General features: G+C 36.8%; 1 protein-coding gene across 3 annotated transcripts in view; it reads left to right on the top strand.

The window, feature by feature from the left end:
• TBCK (TBC1 domain containing kinase) overlaps positions 1 to 18,279 on the top strand; it is a 101,241-nt gene that overhangs the window by 44,781 nt on the left and 38,181 nt on the right. For all 3 annotated transcript variants that reach the window (XM_065633550.1, XM_065633551.1, XM_065633552.1), the window contains exons 18-23: positions 409 to 535; positions 1,084 to 1,134; positions 2,180 to 2,263; positions 6,325 to 6,410; positions 13,884 to 13,920; positions 15,332 to 15,493. In XM_065633550.1, the coding sequence (XP_065489622.1) occupies positions 409 to 535; positions 1,084 to 1,134; positions 2,180 to 2,263; positions 6,325 to 6,410; positions 13,884 to 13,920; positions 15,332 to 15,493 (547 nt within the window). The remainder of the gene's footprint in view (positions 1 to 408; positions 536 to 1,083; positions 1,135 to 2,179; positions 2,264 to 6,324; positions 6,411 to 13,883; positions 13,921 to 15,331; positions 15,494 to 18,279) is intronic.

The raw sequence follows: 18,279 nt of genomic DNA, 5'->3' as shown, positions 1-18,279 counted from the left end.
TCCTTTCAGCTGGGTGAAGAAATATTTTCCATCAAATTGGGTACAACGTTCTGAGAACTCTAATTTGATTATCCTTTAGAGCAAAGAGATATTGGCACCTGAAATGAGTCCAGAAGTTGAGTCAGAAAGAAAACTAAAACTCTACTCTGCTTTCTGCCTTTTTCAAGTGTTTAGAAATATGAATATGGAAAAAGAAAAAAATATCTATTTTTAATCCATGACAGGGCTGTTAGGAGTCCCCTGTACCCTTTAAGTTTTGGTTTTGAGAGTGATGGGGGAAGCAGATTGTGTTTATGAGGATGGTTTGACCTACATTCTTTGGCTGACTTCTACCTCTAGTGTTGCAATATTGCTGTAGTACCACCCCATTTAGCCTGATTTCCTATTGTGTACTTGGCTGTGGTGCAGATTGAAGTTGATATTCCTCGTTGCCATCAGTATGATGAGTTGCTGTCATCACCAGAGGGTCACGCGAAGTTTAGACGTGTATTGAAGGCCTGGGTTGTTTCCCATCCTGATTTGGTGTACTGGCAAGGTGAGTTTGACTAATTGGCAAGATCAGGTAATTAACTGGAAAGCTATGGCTTATTTAAAAATACCTCCTTCCTCCCACAATGTAAGCTTTTTTTTCCTTTCTGTTTCTTTTGAAGAACAAATATGTGGGTTATTGCAAATTTAGATCCTAGTAATTTATATTTAATTTGTAATGCGGAATTGCCCCACCCTTTCTTATAGATTTACTCTCCTTAAGTTTCAGTCACTTTATCAAAAAAAAAAAAAGTCTGCTTACTGTTCAGTTCCAAGGTAAAACTGCAGGAGTTACCAAGCGAGTTTTTGGGATGGTAAATTGCATTTCTTGAAAACCTTGCAGAATAATCAGTTCAGCATTATGGTTCAAAAATTTGAAATCCTCTCTGTTTTCATGTGTTAATTTCACAGTTGTTCTCAGTATTACATCTAATGCATAACATTGCAGAATTAGTATCAAGTATGCACATTTTCATGAGAAACTAATGAATTTATCTTGTGCCTTACACTAAATGAGCTCTTTATGTCATTTCTTCATGGCTCTTCTCTCTTTAGGTCTTGACTCCCTTTGTGCACCGTTTCTGTACCTGAATTTTAACAATGAAGGTGAGTACCTTTTTCTTGTGAGGGGAAGCACATTCAGTCTTCTTGCTCTTGGACATGTTCCTATGCAGTTTGATTGTAAAACCCAATTTCTTTCCCATTGAAGCAAAATATTATAGTAGTGAATCATGTAAAATTTTCTGTTCTGGTTTATGAACTTAGTAATACACATTTAGCTCAGGTATTCGAAAAGTGGTTTCAATGCTAGAAAAACTGTAACACAGGATTTGTGTATAACATGATCCTATGTCATATTTGTTATAAATCTGATGTTTTGCTTGGAAGCTTCCAAAATGATACTTATTGTCTTTGGACAATTTATGACAAAGTCCTATTTCTTTTTTATATCTGTGGTCTAGCACCATGACTAAGAATCATATTACAATAGATTGTCTCTCAGCCAAGTTCCCAGGAATTAATCAAGGGGTTAAACATTTACGTTTTTACCCTCTAATCTCTATTTGGTATGTATGGGAGGAGCCATTGAGAAATTTAAGATGTTTTTGTCCAGTTTTGTCAGAAGAGAGTATTTTTAGTTGTATTCCACTCTGTGCTTTTTCTTCCGAATTCTGTCGTCTTTAGTCTCTGAGCTGAAGTAAGAGACGAGATGTGAATCTGCCGGGGCATAAACTGAGTGTAAGTTCTATAGGAGAAAATCCAGAAGACGGCAACAACGCAGTTGTATGAAACTGTCTTCTAAAATTGTATTCATCCGAGAACCTTCACTTTTTGGTACAAACCTCACCATGGCTTTCCAAACATCACTTCATAACTTTGCTACTGCGAAGTATGGAAATAAACTGGGAGCAGATCAGGTCCAGCCAACTTTATATTGATTACTCAGTGACAGGAGGAGACTTTTTAGGGAGCTTTTATAATTCTTTAATGAGTAGCGTGCTCTTTTTACGTGTCGTACATTTTTTTTGTATAGATTGATTTAATGCTTATTATCTGCTTATCTATTTATGCTTATTATGCTTAATAAGGAACCTTTTTAGGTGTACTTATGTTTCTACCTCTGTTGCATCCGTTTTTCTAATTCTTTCAGCTCTGGCATATGCCTGCATGTCTGCTTTTATCCCCAAGTATTTGTATAACTTCTTTCTGAAGGATAATTCTCATGTTATTCAAGGTAAGCAAGTCCCTTTATTTTTTTGTAGTTCTCAGAGAAGTAAAATTATTTCTGAATATATAAATACACTTTTTCAAGTGGTTGTAAAATTGGCATGCAGTCACATTGTAGAAATACCCACCTATTTCTTTCAAAAGCTTTATTTTAGGTAAGTAAGAACAACAGCTGTGCAAGAAAAACAGGAACAAAATAAGTAGGTAACGATTCAGACAGGAGGAAAAAACCCAATCAACCAAACAAAAAAACCCCAACAATTGAACACACACACACACACACACACACACAAACTTCTATGTATTATCCAAGGTCAGAGCCAGTTGATCATGCAAAGTTGTAAAATGAGGAGGTCTTTCTTTCCAGTGTTAGACTGTAAAGAGCTGCCCTTCAGGTGATCAAAATCATACTGTTACAGGAGCTATTTTGACAATGAGGGGAAATGAAGAGGAGCAGTACAAACTAGCAACTCCTCAGAAAATGGAAGTTACGTTATTCAGAGTTAGGGATTTGAGGGGAATTACTTCCTGAAGAAAGGTAATGGTGTTCAATACAGGACAGGAGTTGGAGAACCCTGAGAAATAATGTTCCGTAGTTCAGTCTTCCAACAACTGTATAGGTAACTCAGGGAAATTAAAATAATAGCTAGGAGGTAAATGTCTGTTCTACTTGAAGATTAATTGTAAATTTCATGGAAACAAGAAGAAATTGTCTAGACCTAGAAAGCCACCTTGGCACAGTCTGTGTTGGAAAGATAATTCGTCTTGCAGACAGTTTTTAAAAACTAAAAGAAGCTCTTTGAAAACCCATCAGTAGTTTAAAAAAACAGGTGGTAATGAATGCTTTTAATTGCAAGGAGTTATGAGTGTTTATTAAACACCGGGTTTCAGTATGGCTTCTTCTCACTGTATTTCTTTTAAAGAAATTCTTTTGTAAATAACTTGTGAAACTCTTCAACTTAGAAATGTTGTCTGTCATTTTTTATTTAAAAAAAAAATGAAAGGAAATTAAGAACTAATCAACAAAAAATAATTAGACATGGAGCAGTTACATACTGGATAAGAGGGAGGGAGCTAACATACAGAGAGAACACAGTGGTTACGAGAGTTTGCATATGAAGGACAGTGGGTAAGAGGTGTTATGAACTGAATATGTAGAATAACAGTTCAGAAAAACTGTTCAAGAGAACTTGTTTGCATACTTGAGTCTGTGAAGAAAGAGTGCTTGCTGGGGAAAAAAAAAAAGGACAGTAAAGGTCTAAAGATGAAGAGAGTAAGTATATTGTATCAGATGCTCCTATGGAGACAACCGCTTTAGACTTCAAGTTTAATAGCTTGGTAAAGACTTTTCTCAAAGGGGTATAGTCTTCTATTGAGTAATACTTTTGCTCTCTGGAGTTCACTGATGTTATTCCTTAGGGGCTTTACAAAAATATGTATCAGCCAAAGTTAGAAATACAGGTCAGTAGGATTCTGTAAACCAAAGTAGTAGAGGTGTTCCCGAGTTCCTGTGCAACATCTGGCATCACCAAGGACTCAGGGAGACCAGAGGTTTTAGGATTCTTTCAGTATTCTGATTTAATCCTTTCTAGGGTTATATTTACATACCAATATGTAAATACAGTTTTAAAGGAAAATTCTTTGTAATTTTGCTGCCATGTTGGGTTGGAAGAAAGTGTTAAGAATGTGTCATTTAGCTACCTACTGGAATTTTAGCTGCTTTGTGTCTTCCATGTAGGGGTAGATGGGAGGAATCTTTTGAGCTGCAGAGTTCAACATACCTCGTTTCTGAGCTTGTCCTGCACAATGAAGGCATTTTTTTAAACTTATCAGATGTATTTCCTTACATGAAATAGGAAGCAAGAGTAGCTAAAGGGGTTTGGGTATAGAATGCCCAGTTATGTAAAACAAATATTCATATAATCAAAATTCCAACCAACAGCAATTGGCTGGACCTAAGCAATATATTTTTGTGAAGACTTGTGTGTTTTTGTAGACCATTAATTAACCATGTAATCCCCCACTGTAATTACATTTCATGAGACCGGCTAGGCAAATAAAAATGACATTTACCAAACTGTAGTATATCTGTAGAAAACCATCATGGGCACGAATCCTCATTTTTAAAATAAATGTGCTTCAGGGAAGCTAACTGTGAAATTCGTTTCATCAGCATACGGCTGAATGTGTAGGATTACTGGTTTGCTATAACTGACTTGTGATTACTGGCTGTTTCATGAAATAATACTGACGTAACATGCACCTTAGAGATGCACTTTTAAAAAGTCATTATCATGTTGTGTGGTATGAATTTAAGGCATGGATTCAGTTATCTCCCTAACTTGTATGCATGTGAATGACTTTGGCTCGAAGCTGGGAAAACGTGCGATACGTGGGTAGATCCAAAGCGGTCTCGCTCTGGTGACACTGAACTCCCAGCTGAGCGCTGCCAGGACACCTGTGGCAGAACAGAGGTGCAGGATCAGAGGGGATAGGGCTGGCACTTTTCTGATGCCAGAAACCTCCTAAAAGGCTTAGTGTGCTATGGTTTTGTCTTTGCAGTTTGGAGAGGAAAAAAAATATTTATAAATATATATAAAAATGTGAAATTCTGAAGTAGACTCAAGAGGTCTTAATTTTTATTATGACTTACCTTGGATAATGAGGCATCCTTTCAAGTGTAGTTTGCAATAGGACTGTGACTTGTTTCCCTTGTATTCTTATAGTGAGATAATTGTTTATTAGTCTCCCTGAGGCAGAATCAGCTTTTAAAATCTCTAGTCGAAATGTAATTATTTTACGGTCTGATTGTTCTTAACTTGTTGGCTTAACCTAGAGGAGCTAACTTGAGTGCAGATAATCAAGGTATGTAAGATAGGAGTCTATAAACAACTGAATGTTTAGACCCACTTCTATTCTTAAATAAAGGTGTCTATGTGTGGAATTATCCCAGCAGAGCCACTTCTGTGCTGCTTAGCAGTGGAACTGGAATTTAATTTCACCACTTCAGGACCAAAGACAGAGTAACAGGGAGTTATTTGCTGTCCCCAAGAGAGACAGTAGGAGGCATCTGGTCCTTACAATAGGCTTTAAAGGAAGCAATGGCAATTCTGGATGGCTAATTTGTAGAGCTGTGTGGACTTGATGTTTGGGGGCTTATATTTGGGGACAGTGGTGATGAGATGTCAGCACATTCTGATCTGGGAGCAGGGTTCACATTCTCTGTCCCTCTTCCCTCAACTAGCTGTCTGGGCCCTAATTGCTCTCTTCTTGGGAGCATGGAGGAAAAGATATTGCCATCTGTTACAAAACCGTAATGTTATTGCATCTTCATCTTCCTTCTAACAAAGCATCTGACAGCACGGACAAAATTGAGGGAGGGGCAGAACAGAGAGAGAGAAATCTGTCTATGTCTGTTCTGCTGTCTGCTTCTCTTCCAATTAAAAGGAAGTGTTATTTAGGCAACTTAATGAAATTGTACCCATTAGCCTAATGTGCCATGCTGAAGATGTAATAATAGATTTTATCTTTTACGATAAGTATTTCTCCTTATCTGTTCCAAAAGATACAAATTAAGATGGTAACCTTAAAGCCTCATTGCTTTAAAACTTCAACTTCCAGATTACAAAATTTAACTGTAGAAAAGAAACCACGCAGAATATAATTTAAATAGTATAAACTTTGTCTCACTAAAACAGTTTGGGTCTTAAAAATCTTTGGAGCAGTCTTGTTCTAATTTGCTTCCATCAATGTCTTGTGGCTCGTACTCATACTAAAAAAAGTCTTCAACTTTGCATGGTGAACATACATCACAACCTAAGTATGAACCAAGTAAACCATTGTTGAAAATCCAAATTGAGAAGTACCAAAGAAGATAAATTAAACCTTTCTTCCTCTGTATTGAATATAATGGTGACAAGGAGGAAAGTAGTGGTATTCACTTGCTGGTTTATTGTAGGTTTAAAAAAAGTTTTAAAAAGTTACGTTATTCATGTTCTGCAGCTCTTTTGTGAGCTCACAGCGCGTGGTGGGTTTTGACAATGATCTTGAATTTCCTTGTAATTTCAGAATACCTGACGGTGTTTTCCCAGATGATTGCATTCCATGATCCAGAGCTGAGTAACCACCTTAATGAAATCGGTTTTATTCCAGATGTAAGTGCTAAGGGTTCTTTTAAGTATTGTTCAAAGTAAAAAATGGAAAATGAGGGCCATGAGGCTGAGATGCTTTTCCAGACTGTTTCAGTAGTGGTTTGACATAAACGAAACTTTCATATTAATGGACCTTTCTGAGTATGTTGATAAAATGGTAAAGTTTGGATTGATTTTTTACATACCTCAGTCTTTCCCATTCTGTTGTCATGGTAAATTAAAAAAAAAAAAAATTACTAGTCAGTTATTAAAATTTACAGATTTATCTTAAAAGGTGCATGTAATTATGTTTTAAAAGTATGAATTAAAATACAAAAATTAATGTGGCGATAAATTACTAATAACAAAATTTCTGCAAATTAATTAAATGCGAAAAGACACATCCATTTGCAAGTAGCACAAAAAATATATGCAAGTGATGTTTAATTTGTAGGTACGTCAGTCCTTGGAAAATGCTTAGCAGTCAGTTTTGGACTCTATCAGAAGCCAAGTGCATAAGTCTGAACATGTCTAAGTCTGTAAGATGAAGGAAAATGAAAATGGAGAACTTGGCCAAAATGTAGGAGAGAGGGAGGGCCATATTGGAAAAAGCAAAACAAGGCGTTCTTTGGAGCCGTGCTTGTAGCTATCACTGTAAATAGCAAAGCTTTCCGCTTTGTTTAGAGAGGCATGTATAGCACAGAAAGGAACATAATACTCTATAAAAATGTTTGCCTACTGTGGCATTATCAAAGTTTATGACTGATGTTTCTGAAAAGTAGACTTAGGCAAGGCTATGGAGAGAACATTATTAATTGATATCATCATATGTTGGACATTTAGAAATTTGGTAATTACAAATTGATCATAAGAACAGATGATGACTGAGAGGTCAAAACAGAAGAAGGAAACTGAAGTCAGGTGATGTTGATGTAGAAGTGTTAATTTCATAAAAGAGAATGTTTCTCTGATATGTTTCTATAAGCAATATAAAGTTTATTTTATCAGAAAAGACTTATGCTTATTAGGAAGTGATGTAAGTCGAAGGAGTAACGTCAAGCCTCTGAAAGTCATTTGTGGTGAATTGGTGTGTCTTTGGGCCTGGCAGATACTCTTTATCGCTGTTTACAAATATTATAATGGAAAAGTAAATATATGCTTTTATTTGTAGAGGTGTTTTAAATGCTATGAATGACACAAATGTAAAAGATACTATGGCATTTAAATGAGCAGAAGAGAAAGCCAATGTATTGCATTATAAAGAGAGATGTTTGAGGAGGTTACATGTATTGTTGATGACCCACATCTGAAGAGGGTGGGTGGGAGGAAGATGAAAGTGGGGAGAAGGGGGAACATTAATCTTTAGCCTAAAATATTTGGGAGGATGAAGGGCATGGGTAACAGCAACATTTAAGTTCCTGCGGGAGAATCAGTCTTGCAACATCAGTATGTAAACGCACGTGGTATTTATTTGTTAAAGGCTGTGGATGACCAAAGCAATTCCTCTGTGTCTTTTGTCCAGGATACTGGTTCCCACTGAGGAGACAGGGCTGTAATTTCACTGACTACCTTACAGGTCCCCGTTTCTGCAACTAACCTACATGAGAGCTCTGTAACAACCCATCTTGGGTGTTAGCTGACCTTTCAGTAGCTCCTAGTGTCTACTTACACAGTTATAATTCTTCACTGAAAACTTTCAAAGTGCAAGTCAGATGGAATAGTTTAAAATCACCTGGTTTGCTATATTTTAGTTTTCATGTTGTGCTAGTCATTGGACAGCACGTAGTCAAATGTGAGCCTTGTCTCTCGAATGTTACAGTCTAGACATGATTATAGCTAATGCAGTAAATAATGACAAAACAGAGATATATCTTAAAAAAAAAAAAGTGGCAATGAATACAAATGCTAGCTCTAAAATTCACAGTAACCGCTGAAGAGAGGTTATCCTTTCTAAATTGTCTTTTTTTAAAAAAAAAAAAAAAAAAGTTGTTCAGCATTTTAGATTAGTGAAAGACGTGATTTTTGTACCTGTAACAAGATAGCACAGGATCCATCAAGCTGAAGGATATGCACTGTAGTAATGAGATCTGAACCAGAGTTTCGTGCTTGAGTACTAATCCTATCAAAGTAAGCCCTGATTAATCTTTCATCATTGAAACGCAGGCTCCGCTGCAGGAAAGATTGAGTTTCCTGGCACCCTTCCCATTTGCTTGGGGTCGTGTAGCTCTCAGAATATTGAACACTGCTGCAGCTTGAGTAGTTTTGATTATTGTTAGCTGATGTGGTGCCTGGATTAAGTACATTGCTGTGGCTATGTGATTTACATGTAAATAGAAGGATATATGCAGTGAATCTACAGTTCTTTGCTCTCCCAAAGTTTATAATCTCCTCCACCCTGTATAATGCTTTATAACATGTTCTATATTTTACTGAGTAATTCTGACATCAAGAGCAGACCATTTTGAACTGATTAAAAACAAGGAAGTGTGCTACATTACTAAAAGGGTAACTATAGGCATAAATTATTCTAAAGAGCTTTCGGCTGCAAAGCTTATGGAAGCTAGACACAGTTGTCAGCTGGCCATTAACGGAGATGACAGAGTCTGGCTGCAGTTACTTAATATCATCGTGCTGGAGCTGCTGTCATAGGTAGATATCTTAGCTTGCTTTCGGCAATATGCGGGAGGGCTTCATCTAACTGACAATTAAAAATCCTGCAATTGAAGTACTTCATCTCTGTTTGTTCTGTTGCACAACTACCTAGTGGTGAATCTGGGGGAGAGGTTTCTTGCTGGTATTTTTATCTTGTGAGGAGAGTGATGATTCTTCAGATTTTGTTTCTGTAGGTGCATATAGGTGGGTAGAACATTAATATTAAAAATTGGACTCAATCTGCATTGTCTTTGCATTCCCGGTCACAAAAGATTTTTTCACCTTTCCTTAGGATTTAAATATATGATTGTCTAGGCACCATGTAGGCTTGAAGCTAAGTGTGTGTTTATGTATTTTGAAGGTGGAGCATGAAGGTGCAAGATCAGGGTTTTATAGAATAGAATAGTTCAGTTGGAAGGGGCCTACAATGATCATCTAGTCCAACTACCTGACCACTTCAGGGCTGACTAAAAGTTAAAGCACGTTGGTAAGAACATTGTCCAAATGCCTCTTAAATACTGACAGGCTTGGGGCATCGACCACCTCTCTAGGAAGCTGTTCCAGTGTTTCGCCACCCTCTTGGTAAAGAAATGCTTCCTAATGTCAAGTCTGAACCTCCCCTGGTGCAGCTTTGTACCACTCCCATGTGTCCTGTCACTGGATACCAAGGAGAAGTGATGAGCACTTCCCTCTTCACTTCTTCTCCTCAGGAAGCTGTAGAGAACAAAAAAAATTTCTTAGCAAATGAAAATGAAAAGCAAAAGCAGCAGTTAGGAGGCAGCCTTGTTAGGACAACTCAGCAAAATAAAATTCCGGTTTATTGTTGGGAAACATTGTTTCACACATGCATCAAACAGGCTGAAAACAAAAGAAAAAAGAATAATAGCAACTTCATAGAAGGAAAAAAACAAAACCAAAACCACACAAAACTACAAACATGAAAACTGCCACACTCTTATCTTTGGCCTTGCCACCTCATAAAACCCACAATCTATGATAGAGAATAAGATTCTTTTTTTTTTTTTTTTTTTCCATTTCTGTCTTCTTTTTGTACAGGGTTTTGTTTTATTCTCCTTTGAGATAATGGTTTCGGGAGGTTACACCACGAAATCACAGATGGGTAACGGGAGATATACACTTCAAAGGCTCCATTTTGGTCAGTCCAAGATCACTTAAAAATGGTGGACCTCTGAACAATATGTACAAAAATATAAAATGTAATAAAAACACAGGTTATCCTTTAAAGTGGTTTTAGGAAAGCAGGCAGGGCCTTGAAGTTTTGGGGGTTTCTTTCCCCACTAACAGGCAAATCCTTTCGTATATTCATTGGGTGGCAGCACTGTGCTGGGGGGTCAGAGCTGGGGTTCACTCTGTGTGGTGAGGATGACCACAGCGGAGCGAGGAGGAAAGGAATGCCAGGGGGGTTTCCAAAAGCAAAGAGGATTCCTTTTAGCTGGGGATCGTCATCCTTTTAGCTGAGGGTCATTCTTTCATTCTTTGTTTGACTGTCTTTCTGTGTAGCTATGTTAAACTGTCTTTTAGTTTACTAAGCTTGGAAAGAAAAGCTGAAGTACGTAACAGATCTTCAATATCTGGGATTGTTATGGGACATTTCAATAAGAAAAGAAATATATAATACCTTTCTGAATCCTTTCTGTTGTCATTTAAACTAGTGCCTGCCTGATGTGTGTAGAAAGCAGGTTAGCATGGCAGACGAGCCATCTTACAACTGTCCATTTCAGGGTTTTTGGCATATTCTCCTGAAGCAAATGAGCTACTCCCTGTTGGAAGCAGAATACTCGCCCGTGGTGCCATTGATTGTGCTAGTGCCTGTATTCCTCTAAGTGTCACTTCAGCTTTGAGAAGGAAGGGCTCCAACTGAAAATAGGGTGAAATACATGCTATATAGCATTGGGCTTTTTTCAGTCTCAAACTTCTGTAGACACAAGTCTGTAAAGCTCTCATTTTCTAGAGGAATGGTCAAATAATGAACCAATCCAGACAGCAATAACAGGCAAAAATCCTCATGGAAAAGGCTTTCATCTAGATTTGAGCCAGTATCTCTAAGAGCTTTGAATGTCTAATGGGAGATGCAGTCTTCTCAAAATATGCCCATCTAACTGCGGGCAAGTAAACACCTTCACTCCCTTGAAAAACAATAAACTGCATCTCCAGGCTCAAGTACTCAGCAGGATTTGTCATAGCAGAGCACTGTTGGAAGGGAAGCTTCAGCTAGTGATCATGGAAACACGGAGAATGAAACCAAGTCTAAGGACAAGAGCTTTGAATTCTAGCTTAAAAAAATCTGTGGATTTATTCTGATTGTTCGAACAGGAGCTGATGTTAGGGAACCAGTGTGTTCTTCATATATAACAAATGTCCAAGTCCTTACTTAAAAGCACAAAAGAGCTTGTATTTTACTAGTAAAGCAAAGTGATAATTACAGCATTGCTGATCTCAAGCTCACTCTAAAAAAGTATTTGATGTTACAGGCTCTTATGTTAATGTGACTTATTCCAGCTTTTCAAACGCTACTTTGATTAAACATTAGGTGTGCTTCCCAGCTGCGGAGAGTTAAGTGTCCATAAAAAACACAACCCCGTTATATTTCGGAGTTCAATAGTGAAGGGTTGAAAACCTCTGTATCAGCAGCTTGTTGGTACGGCAGCCCCGCACGGTGATGTTCCAGCCGGGCATTGCTAGAGGGCAGTATTTACTAATAATATGGTAAAAGTACAGGCATTTAACCAAAAGAATTTGGTAGCATGTTTCTTTGAGGACTTCAAGTCAGCGCAGTTCTTTTTATCAGTGTTTATCAATTTGATTAGCATGGGGGAATAGTACTAGCAGTGTTGTGGCTTTTCTATGCTCACTTATTGACAGTAATCATAACCTCTTCCTGCTTAATGAGACCTTCCTTGTCTTAGAAAGGAACGTTTATGAAAATCAGAAGGAAAAATCCCTTCAATAAAAACTTGCCTGTTATCTTCTACTTAAATAGTTTGACCTGCTTTTCATGCCACCGTTGACTGGTCTGGTGAGGATGATTTAGAGCAAAGCGGTGTTTTGCCTTGTGGTTGCCTTCTAATAATCTATTTAATGTTTTAAATTTTATGTATTTTCTTGTGTATTTCTGCGTAGATGCATAAAGGATAGAGGTGTTTGTGAAATTAGGAGAAAGTGTGGATCTGCTTTGGCAAAACATTCTAATCAAATATGTGAAAAGGAGGAAATAATTGCTTTTAAATACGAAGGAAGCAATGTAGTTCAAAATGACATCCACATAATATGTATCTCCAGGCTGATCACAGCTTCTGGAAGGGATATTCCAGGGTATGTTGTTACTCAGTAGAGAGCCATCTATTGAAGGCATGGCAAAGATAGACTCGGGGAAACAGCATGAATGCATTAGAAGATGAAAATGGTGATAGAAATTGATTTGTTTTGTTTTTCAAACACTTAAAATCAATTGGCAGGTTGGAGGCCAAGCTTTGTAAAATCCTCCTGACTATTGAAAGTGGTGAACAGTCTGGTCATTGCAGCTTTTTTATTTTTATGGACAGTATGGTTCAGATACAATCAGATGCTCAGATGAAGATGTAGGAATAAAATTTAGAGAGCTGTGCTAAGGAGCTTTTCAGCAAATGTGTACATCATTTAATCAGTGCCATAACCCTGCTAAGAGTTTATGGAGTAAGGAGTAATTTATTAACGTAATATTGATTATGCTTACTGCTTCGCATTTGGTTACTTCTAGGGAAAGCTTAATAGGAGGACTAATTTGCACTTTTTATGAGCTAAAAAGTAATATATTAAGTTTTATGTCCAACTGTAAATCTTCGGAAGTGGAAAACAGAGCACATGATCTATGCAGCTGCATAAAATTTAACAATGGCCATCTCGCTCTTGCATTCTAATTTGTGGGGACTTTCTGTGCCGTTCAATGTTTCATAAAAATGGATTCTGTTGCCTTCAACACACTAAATACTTCAGTGAAAACTGAGAAACTCTTAAGGTGTCATAAATGCTCAGCTTTTCTAATGCATACTGAATTTTGTCTCTGTGATGTCATAAGTCTGAAAGTTTGTGGACACTGAAGTTTTCTGTAGCCATTGCAGCAGCACAAATTCTTAGTCTCACAGTAGTGCCAGTGCTGAAGCAGCCTCAGATTCTTCAGGTGATGCTGCCTTTTAAGGTCACAAGAGAACAACATAAATGCTTAAGGTGTTAGTAACCGACACTAAATGCTTTTCAGAATGAAACCGTTCTTATCGCCTTTCACTAACGAGTATACATTTTATTAAATACCAGCATAGGAGAAAAAGGTAGATATGGTTAATTTTTCTGTTGGAAATTGTGATTTGCACTTTTAATTGTTTATATAGAACCAGGGGTTTTTTTTCCATAGACAAAAAATATATTGAATCAAGTTGGTTTATGCTTGTTGAGGCATCCTTTGCTAATTTTCACTTAGCAGTATATGTATGTAAAGTGACAACTGTGACAGTTTAATAGAGCAGCTTTTTACTTCTTTAAGACTTCAGGGGCTATTTTGTACCAATATAAGCCCTACTGAGTGTAGTGGTTCGTTTTGATGTTGTTTTCAATATAGTATCACAAACCAGTAATTTGAAAGAGATGAGAATGGGGAGCTGGGGAAGGAAAAACCTTCTCTGAGGAGCTAAAAGTTGTGTCATAGTGGTTCTGCCACTGCAGTTATTTGCAATTTTAAACACACTCATGCTAAGCTAGGCAATTTTTAATGTAGTAGGCAATTGTCACAAACAACTTTAACTCTCAATAAAGTATGGTTTTGTTCTCTTCCCCCACCGCTACCTTTTGCAGCTTTATGCTATTCCGTGGTTTCTTACAATGTTTACACGTGAGTATGCATTCTTTTTCTCTGATTAAATGTTCTTGTATTTCTTAAGCGTAATTTTTTCTCACATTTTCTGCTAAAGCTTTCCCAATTGTTTGTGATGTGTCTGTCATTTAGTAGGTTGCCTGTAATTTGCAAGGAATGTTTGCTGTGATTTGAGTCTCAACAGTGCCTGTCACATACTTTCTGCCCTTATTTGACAATAATTAGCTTTTTTTTTTTTAATATTGTGTTAAATTTTACCTGGATTGTTTTACGCATGCAGTATTTAGGGAGTGTGCAAAGGAAGCTGTTATCTACTGGAAAAAGATATGATGATAGTTAAAAAAACAAAACAAAACACCACACCAAACCTCACCACCTTCCTCTGCCCTCACCCAGATAATGTAAGAAAGAGAGTAACTTTGGTTTTGAAGGGCAACAAAACAAGCTTATTTTTATTACACTTTGACACATTGTTATTCTACTAGCACTAGTTTACTGTGATATTTGTTGCATGGATGTTAAGAACGAAAAGAGCTTTATAATTTCATGAGCTTTTAATGAAAGAGGACAAAGTTAAAAAGCAAGTCTAGAAAGAAATTCAAAATCTTATTTCCTGAAAGATATCTGTGATTTTTTTTTTTTTTTTCATTTTCTTTCAGCATAGGCAGGCTTTGAATTTAAAACAAACAAAAAAAAGTGGAAGAATGAAAAAAGCAGCTGGATTGTTTCTCTGAAATATCAAAGAATTTAATGTGAGATTCTTGACTGCAGGATCTTGACTGTAAAGCACGGGTTCTTGCAGTTGTCCATTCTAAAACTTCCATGAGAATCACCATGTTTGGGAAACCAAGGAGATGGTTTCCTTGGCAATGAATTGCAATAAAATGCTGGAATTATTTAGCTGACGGATAGCTTATTTCAGGAGAACCACCTTCAACTTTATGTATAATATGTTCCTTATTTTAACAGGCCTTTCTCCTTGTCTTTCCTTTATTCTGCCAATTTGAGTCTATTTTGCTAATTTTCTTGTCTAATTTTAAGTAGTTTAGCTTATTGATGAACTTATTACTGTCTTCATAGTATTAGAAAAACTGATATGCATGTCCTAATGCATAATTGTACCCTACCAAAAGAAAAATAAATTGCCAGTGTTACGTTAGTTTGAAATCTGAAAACTTGCACGTTTCTAAGTATTTAACAATGAAATAAGGATCTGATGATTTCCAGAATAATCAAAATTCATATGAAGACAAACCTTTTTCTGAACAGGTTGAGTCCCCTTTGCTCCCAAATAAAAAGGAAACAACCCTGAGATGGGAAAAGAAAAAAGTATCTAGGCAGCTCCTTAAGAGTGTGCATGTATGTCTGTGTTTTCATCAACTTAGATGCTTATAGCTTTTTTTTTTAATTGTGCTTGTTCATCATGCAGATGTCTTTCCTTTGCACAAAATTTTTCACTTGTGGGATACGTTACTGCTTGGAAATTCCTCCTTCCCATTCTGCATTGGAGTTGCAATACTTCAACAACTGAGGGATCGTCTGCTGGCTAATGGATTCAATGAATGCATTCTTCTTTTTTCAGACTTGCCAGGTACAGAAAAAAACTGTTTCTTCCTTCTGTCTTCCCCATTGTGTTGCTGGAGAAAGTACATGCTTGTGTGTGAATAGGTACTAGAAATCTGACATGTTTTGAAATCATGGTGGATTAGGCAAACTCACTGTCAGAGTGTGTAGGTCTTAACTACAGCTTGATGACGTTAGTAGGTCTTTTTGCTGTCATCAGCAAGAACTGGGTGAGCTTGTTGTTATTTCTAGGTGAAGGTAATTTAGAATGACTTCAAGTAATTAATAAGCGACTGTAGATATGCCACATATAGAAACGATCCAGCTGATAGGAATTTCTTAGTGGAAAAAAAAAATTAGTGCTGTTCTGAACAGTCCTTTTACCCTTTGATGCTGGTACTAGCCTGTTTTCCTTTCAAAAATAATTAAACTTTTGCTGTGGAAGCAATTAATGTTAAAAAATTAGGGAAAACAGTATTAGAATTGTTCTGTGCCGAGTCAGTTTCCATTTGAAATGGAAAGCTTTCAAAAGAATGCTCAAAATCTGATAGGAGGCTGCATGATGGTTGTGCAGAAGTTCTGTTGTCTTGTCCAGTGGCAGGTTGCTGACCTGTGTATACAAGCAAGTGTTGTATCTTGGAAAAAAAAAAAAAAAAACCACAACACTATAAAATTGCAGTTAACCATGAAGTTTGGGTCTTATGTCTGAGCAAGTTTCCATTGAGACAGTAGGATGCTTTTGAACTGAGTAGGCCCCGTTAACTGAAAGATACGTGATATTAACATAACACATGAATTGGGAGGCTACTGCACCCAGAATATATTTATGTTCTTATATTAATTTCCTCTCTCCCACCCAGGATCTTACTAACATAATGTATGTCTTGGTTTAGAGATGACACTGGTTTAATTATGTGGCCTTTCTTAAGATAACTTTAACTTTTCGCTAATTCCTGGGCTAATTACAGAGTTAGTGGGCTCCATTTGAACACCATGTGTGCAGTTCAAGAACCCATAATTCAGTTAAACAGAAGTAATTCTCTTTCAGAAGAACCGAATGAGAGAATCAAGTTTGGAAGAGCATTTAAGCTTAAAAGCTCTCGTTAAGTGTGGCAGTCTCCACAACTGCTGAGTTTACAGAGTTCAGCAGGAGTCTCGGATATCACAGCGAGCAGGCTGAGGTGAAGTTCATACTCGTATAAATCAGTTTTTCAGAAGTTCAGTGGGTTCTCACAGCTGAAGTTCTGTGATTTCTCTAAATATTATTGTCACAAATACTGTCTCTCACTCTATACCCTTGAACATGTGTCCCGATTTCAAAATTTTGCTTTTCTGCTACTTTTCAGTTTAGTATATACTATGCAATTGTTATTGTATTTTTCAATTTATAAGAAATTTAATTAGGCCATTCCTTAGTGGTGCGGCTTTTTTCATTTTCAGTCTACATGCTCAGGCATTTCAAATGCCCTTATTAAATTTAACTGGAAATCTTCAGATGGTCTGAAGGTCAGTGCTAAACTACAAGATTCTCCCTTGCTTCCTCGTCCATCTATTAGCTGTATGTCTTAGTTAAATATAGACTCATTAATATTTAACTTATTTTCTTGCCTAAGGTCATTTCTCTCCCCCCTTTTTTTTTCCCTTGAGTGGTTCTAAATTATGTATTCCAATTTATCTTGAACCAGCTGATTTACTGACAGTTGAAGTACTTTATACTGAGGTCATGGGTAAGAACACATTAGTTCTCATAATACATGTCTGTTTATATAATAAAATTAAACCACTTGAAATCTGAAGTATTATAATGTACGTGCTTCCTGCTGATTATGACAACTTTGCTGATACTCTGTTAGGAAACATTTTGGTAGAATGGTATTTCTGAAAAGATTTATTATTATTTTTTTTAATGTTGGTGATGTCTGCAATATTTTTGGATGTCAACAGTGGCACAATTGAATATTGTAAGATTAATCCAAAGCCAATAATAAACTGATTACTACAGGGGAAAAAAAAATGAGGATGGAAGACGATCCTAGTGTGACTTAAGAGTTAAACGTTATAGGTCTAGCTGAGACTTCTGTAGTCGGTGACTTCTTTGAATGCATAATTATCATTGTCTTGTGCCTTCTCTTTCTGACCTGAGTCTCATTTCTGCTTAAGAAGTATTGACTGCTTATGCTCTTTGTCACCTATGCCTTCCAAACGGGAATTCAGTTATTTTGGTTAAAATAAATTGTGTGCCATGCCTGAGAATTTTCTGAAACTAATTTACAAACAACCTTCACCTGAAACTGGGTCACCCCGAGGAAGAGATTGAAATTACTGCAGATGTTTTGAACAACACAATCTAAAATCAATTATTGCTCAGCAGTCTGAAACTCCGGTGACTTTTTTTTTTTTTTTTTTGAGCTTTCTTTGCACTGGAAGGACTTATCTAAGGCTGCCAGTGAAAGCAACCTGCTTTCCAGACTGATAAAGTTGTTTTACTGCAATCTTACAACATTTTGGAACACTTTTTTAAGATTGCTTGGTGCTACAGTAGCTGTTTCTAAAAATGTATATTAAAAACAGAAACAAAAACCAACAACAGCACTACACCACACTGATTCTCCAAGGAATAGTTTCTTGAATGTGAGAGAAACAATTATACCTGTTGCCGTTATAGACATGCTGAAATTCTGAATGCCGTGGTGGTGAAAGCCATAGAAATGCTTTGAAGAATTACATCCAGCTCAGAAATAGACTGAAGATTAAGAAATAGTGGATAGTCTCCACTAAGATTGTATCGTGCAGTTTCGAATGATGTGTTTCTGC

The sequence above is a fragment of the Caloenas nicobarica genome, chromosome 4 (assembly GCF_036013445.1).
Source record: "Caloenas nicobarica isolate bCalNic1 chromosome 4, bCalNic1.hap1, whole genome shotgun sequence".
In the NCBI taxonomy this organism is placed as follows: domain Eukaryota; kingdom Metazoa; phylum Chordata; class Aves; order Columbiformes; family Columbidae; genus Caloenas; species Caloenas nicobarica.
Note: the sequence above shows the minus strand (reverse complement) of the source record. Positions and strands in the feature narration are given on the sequence as shown.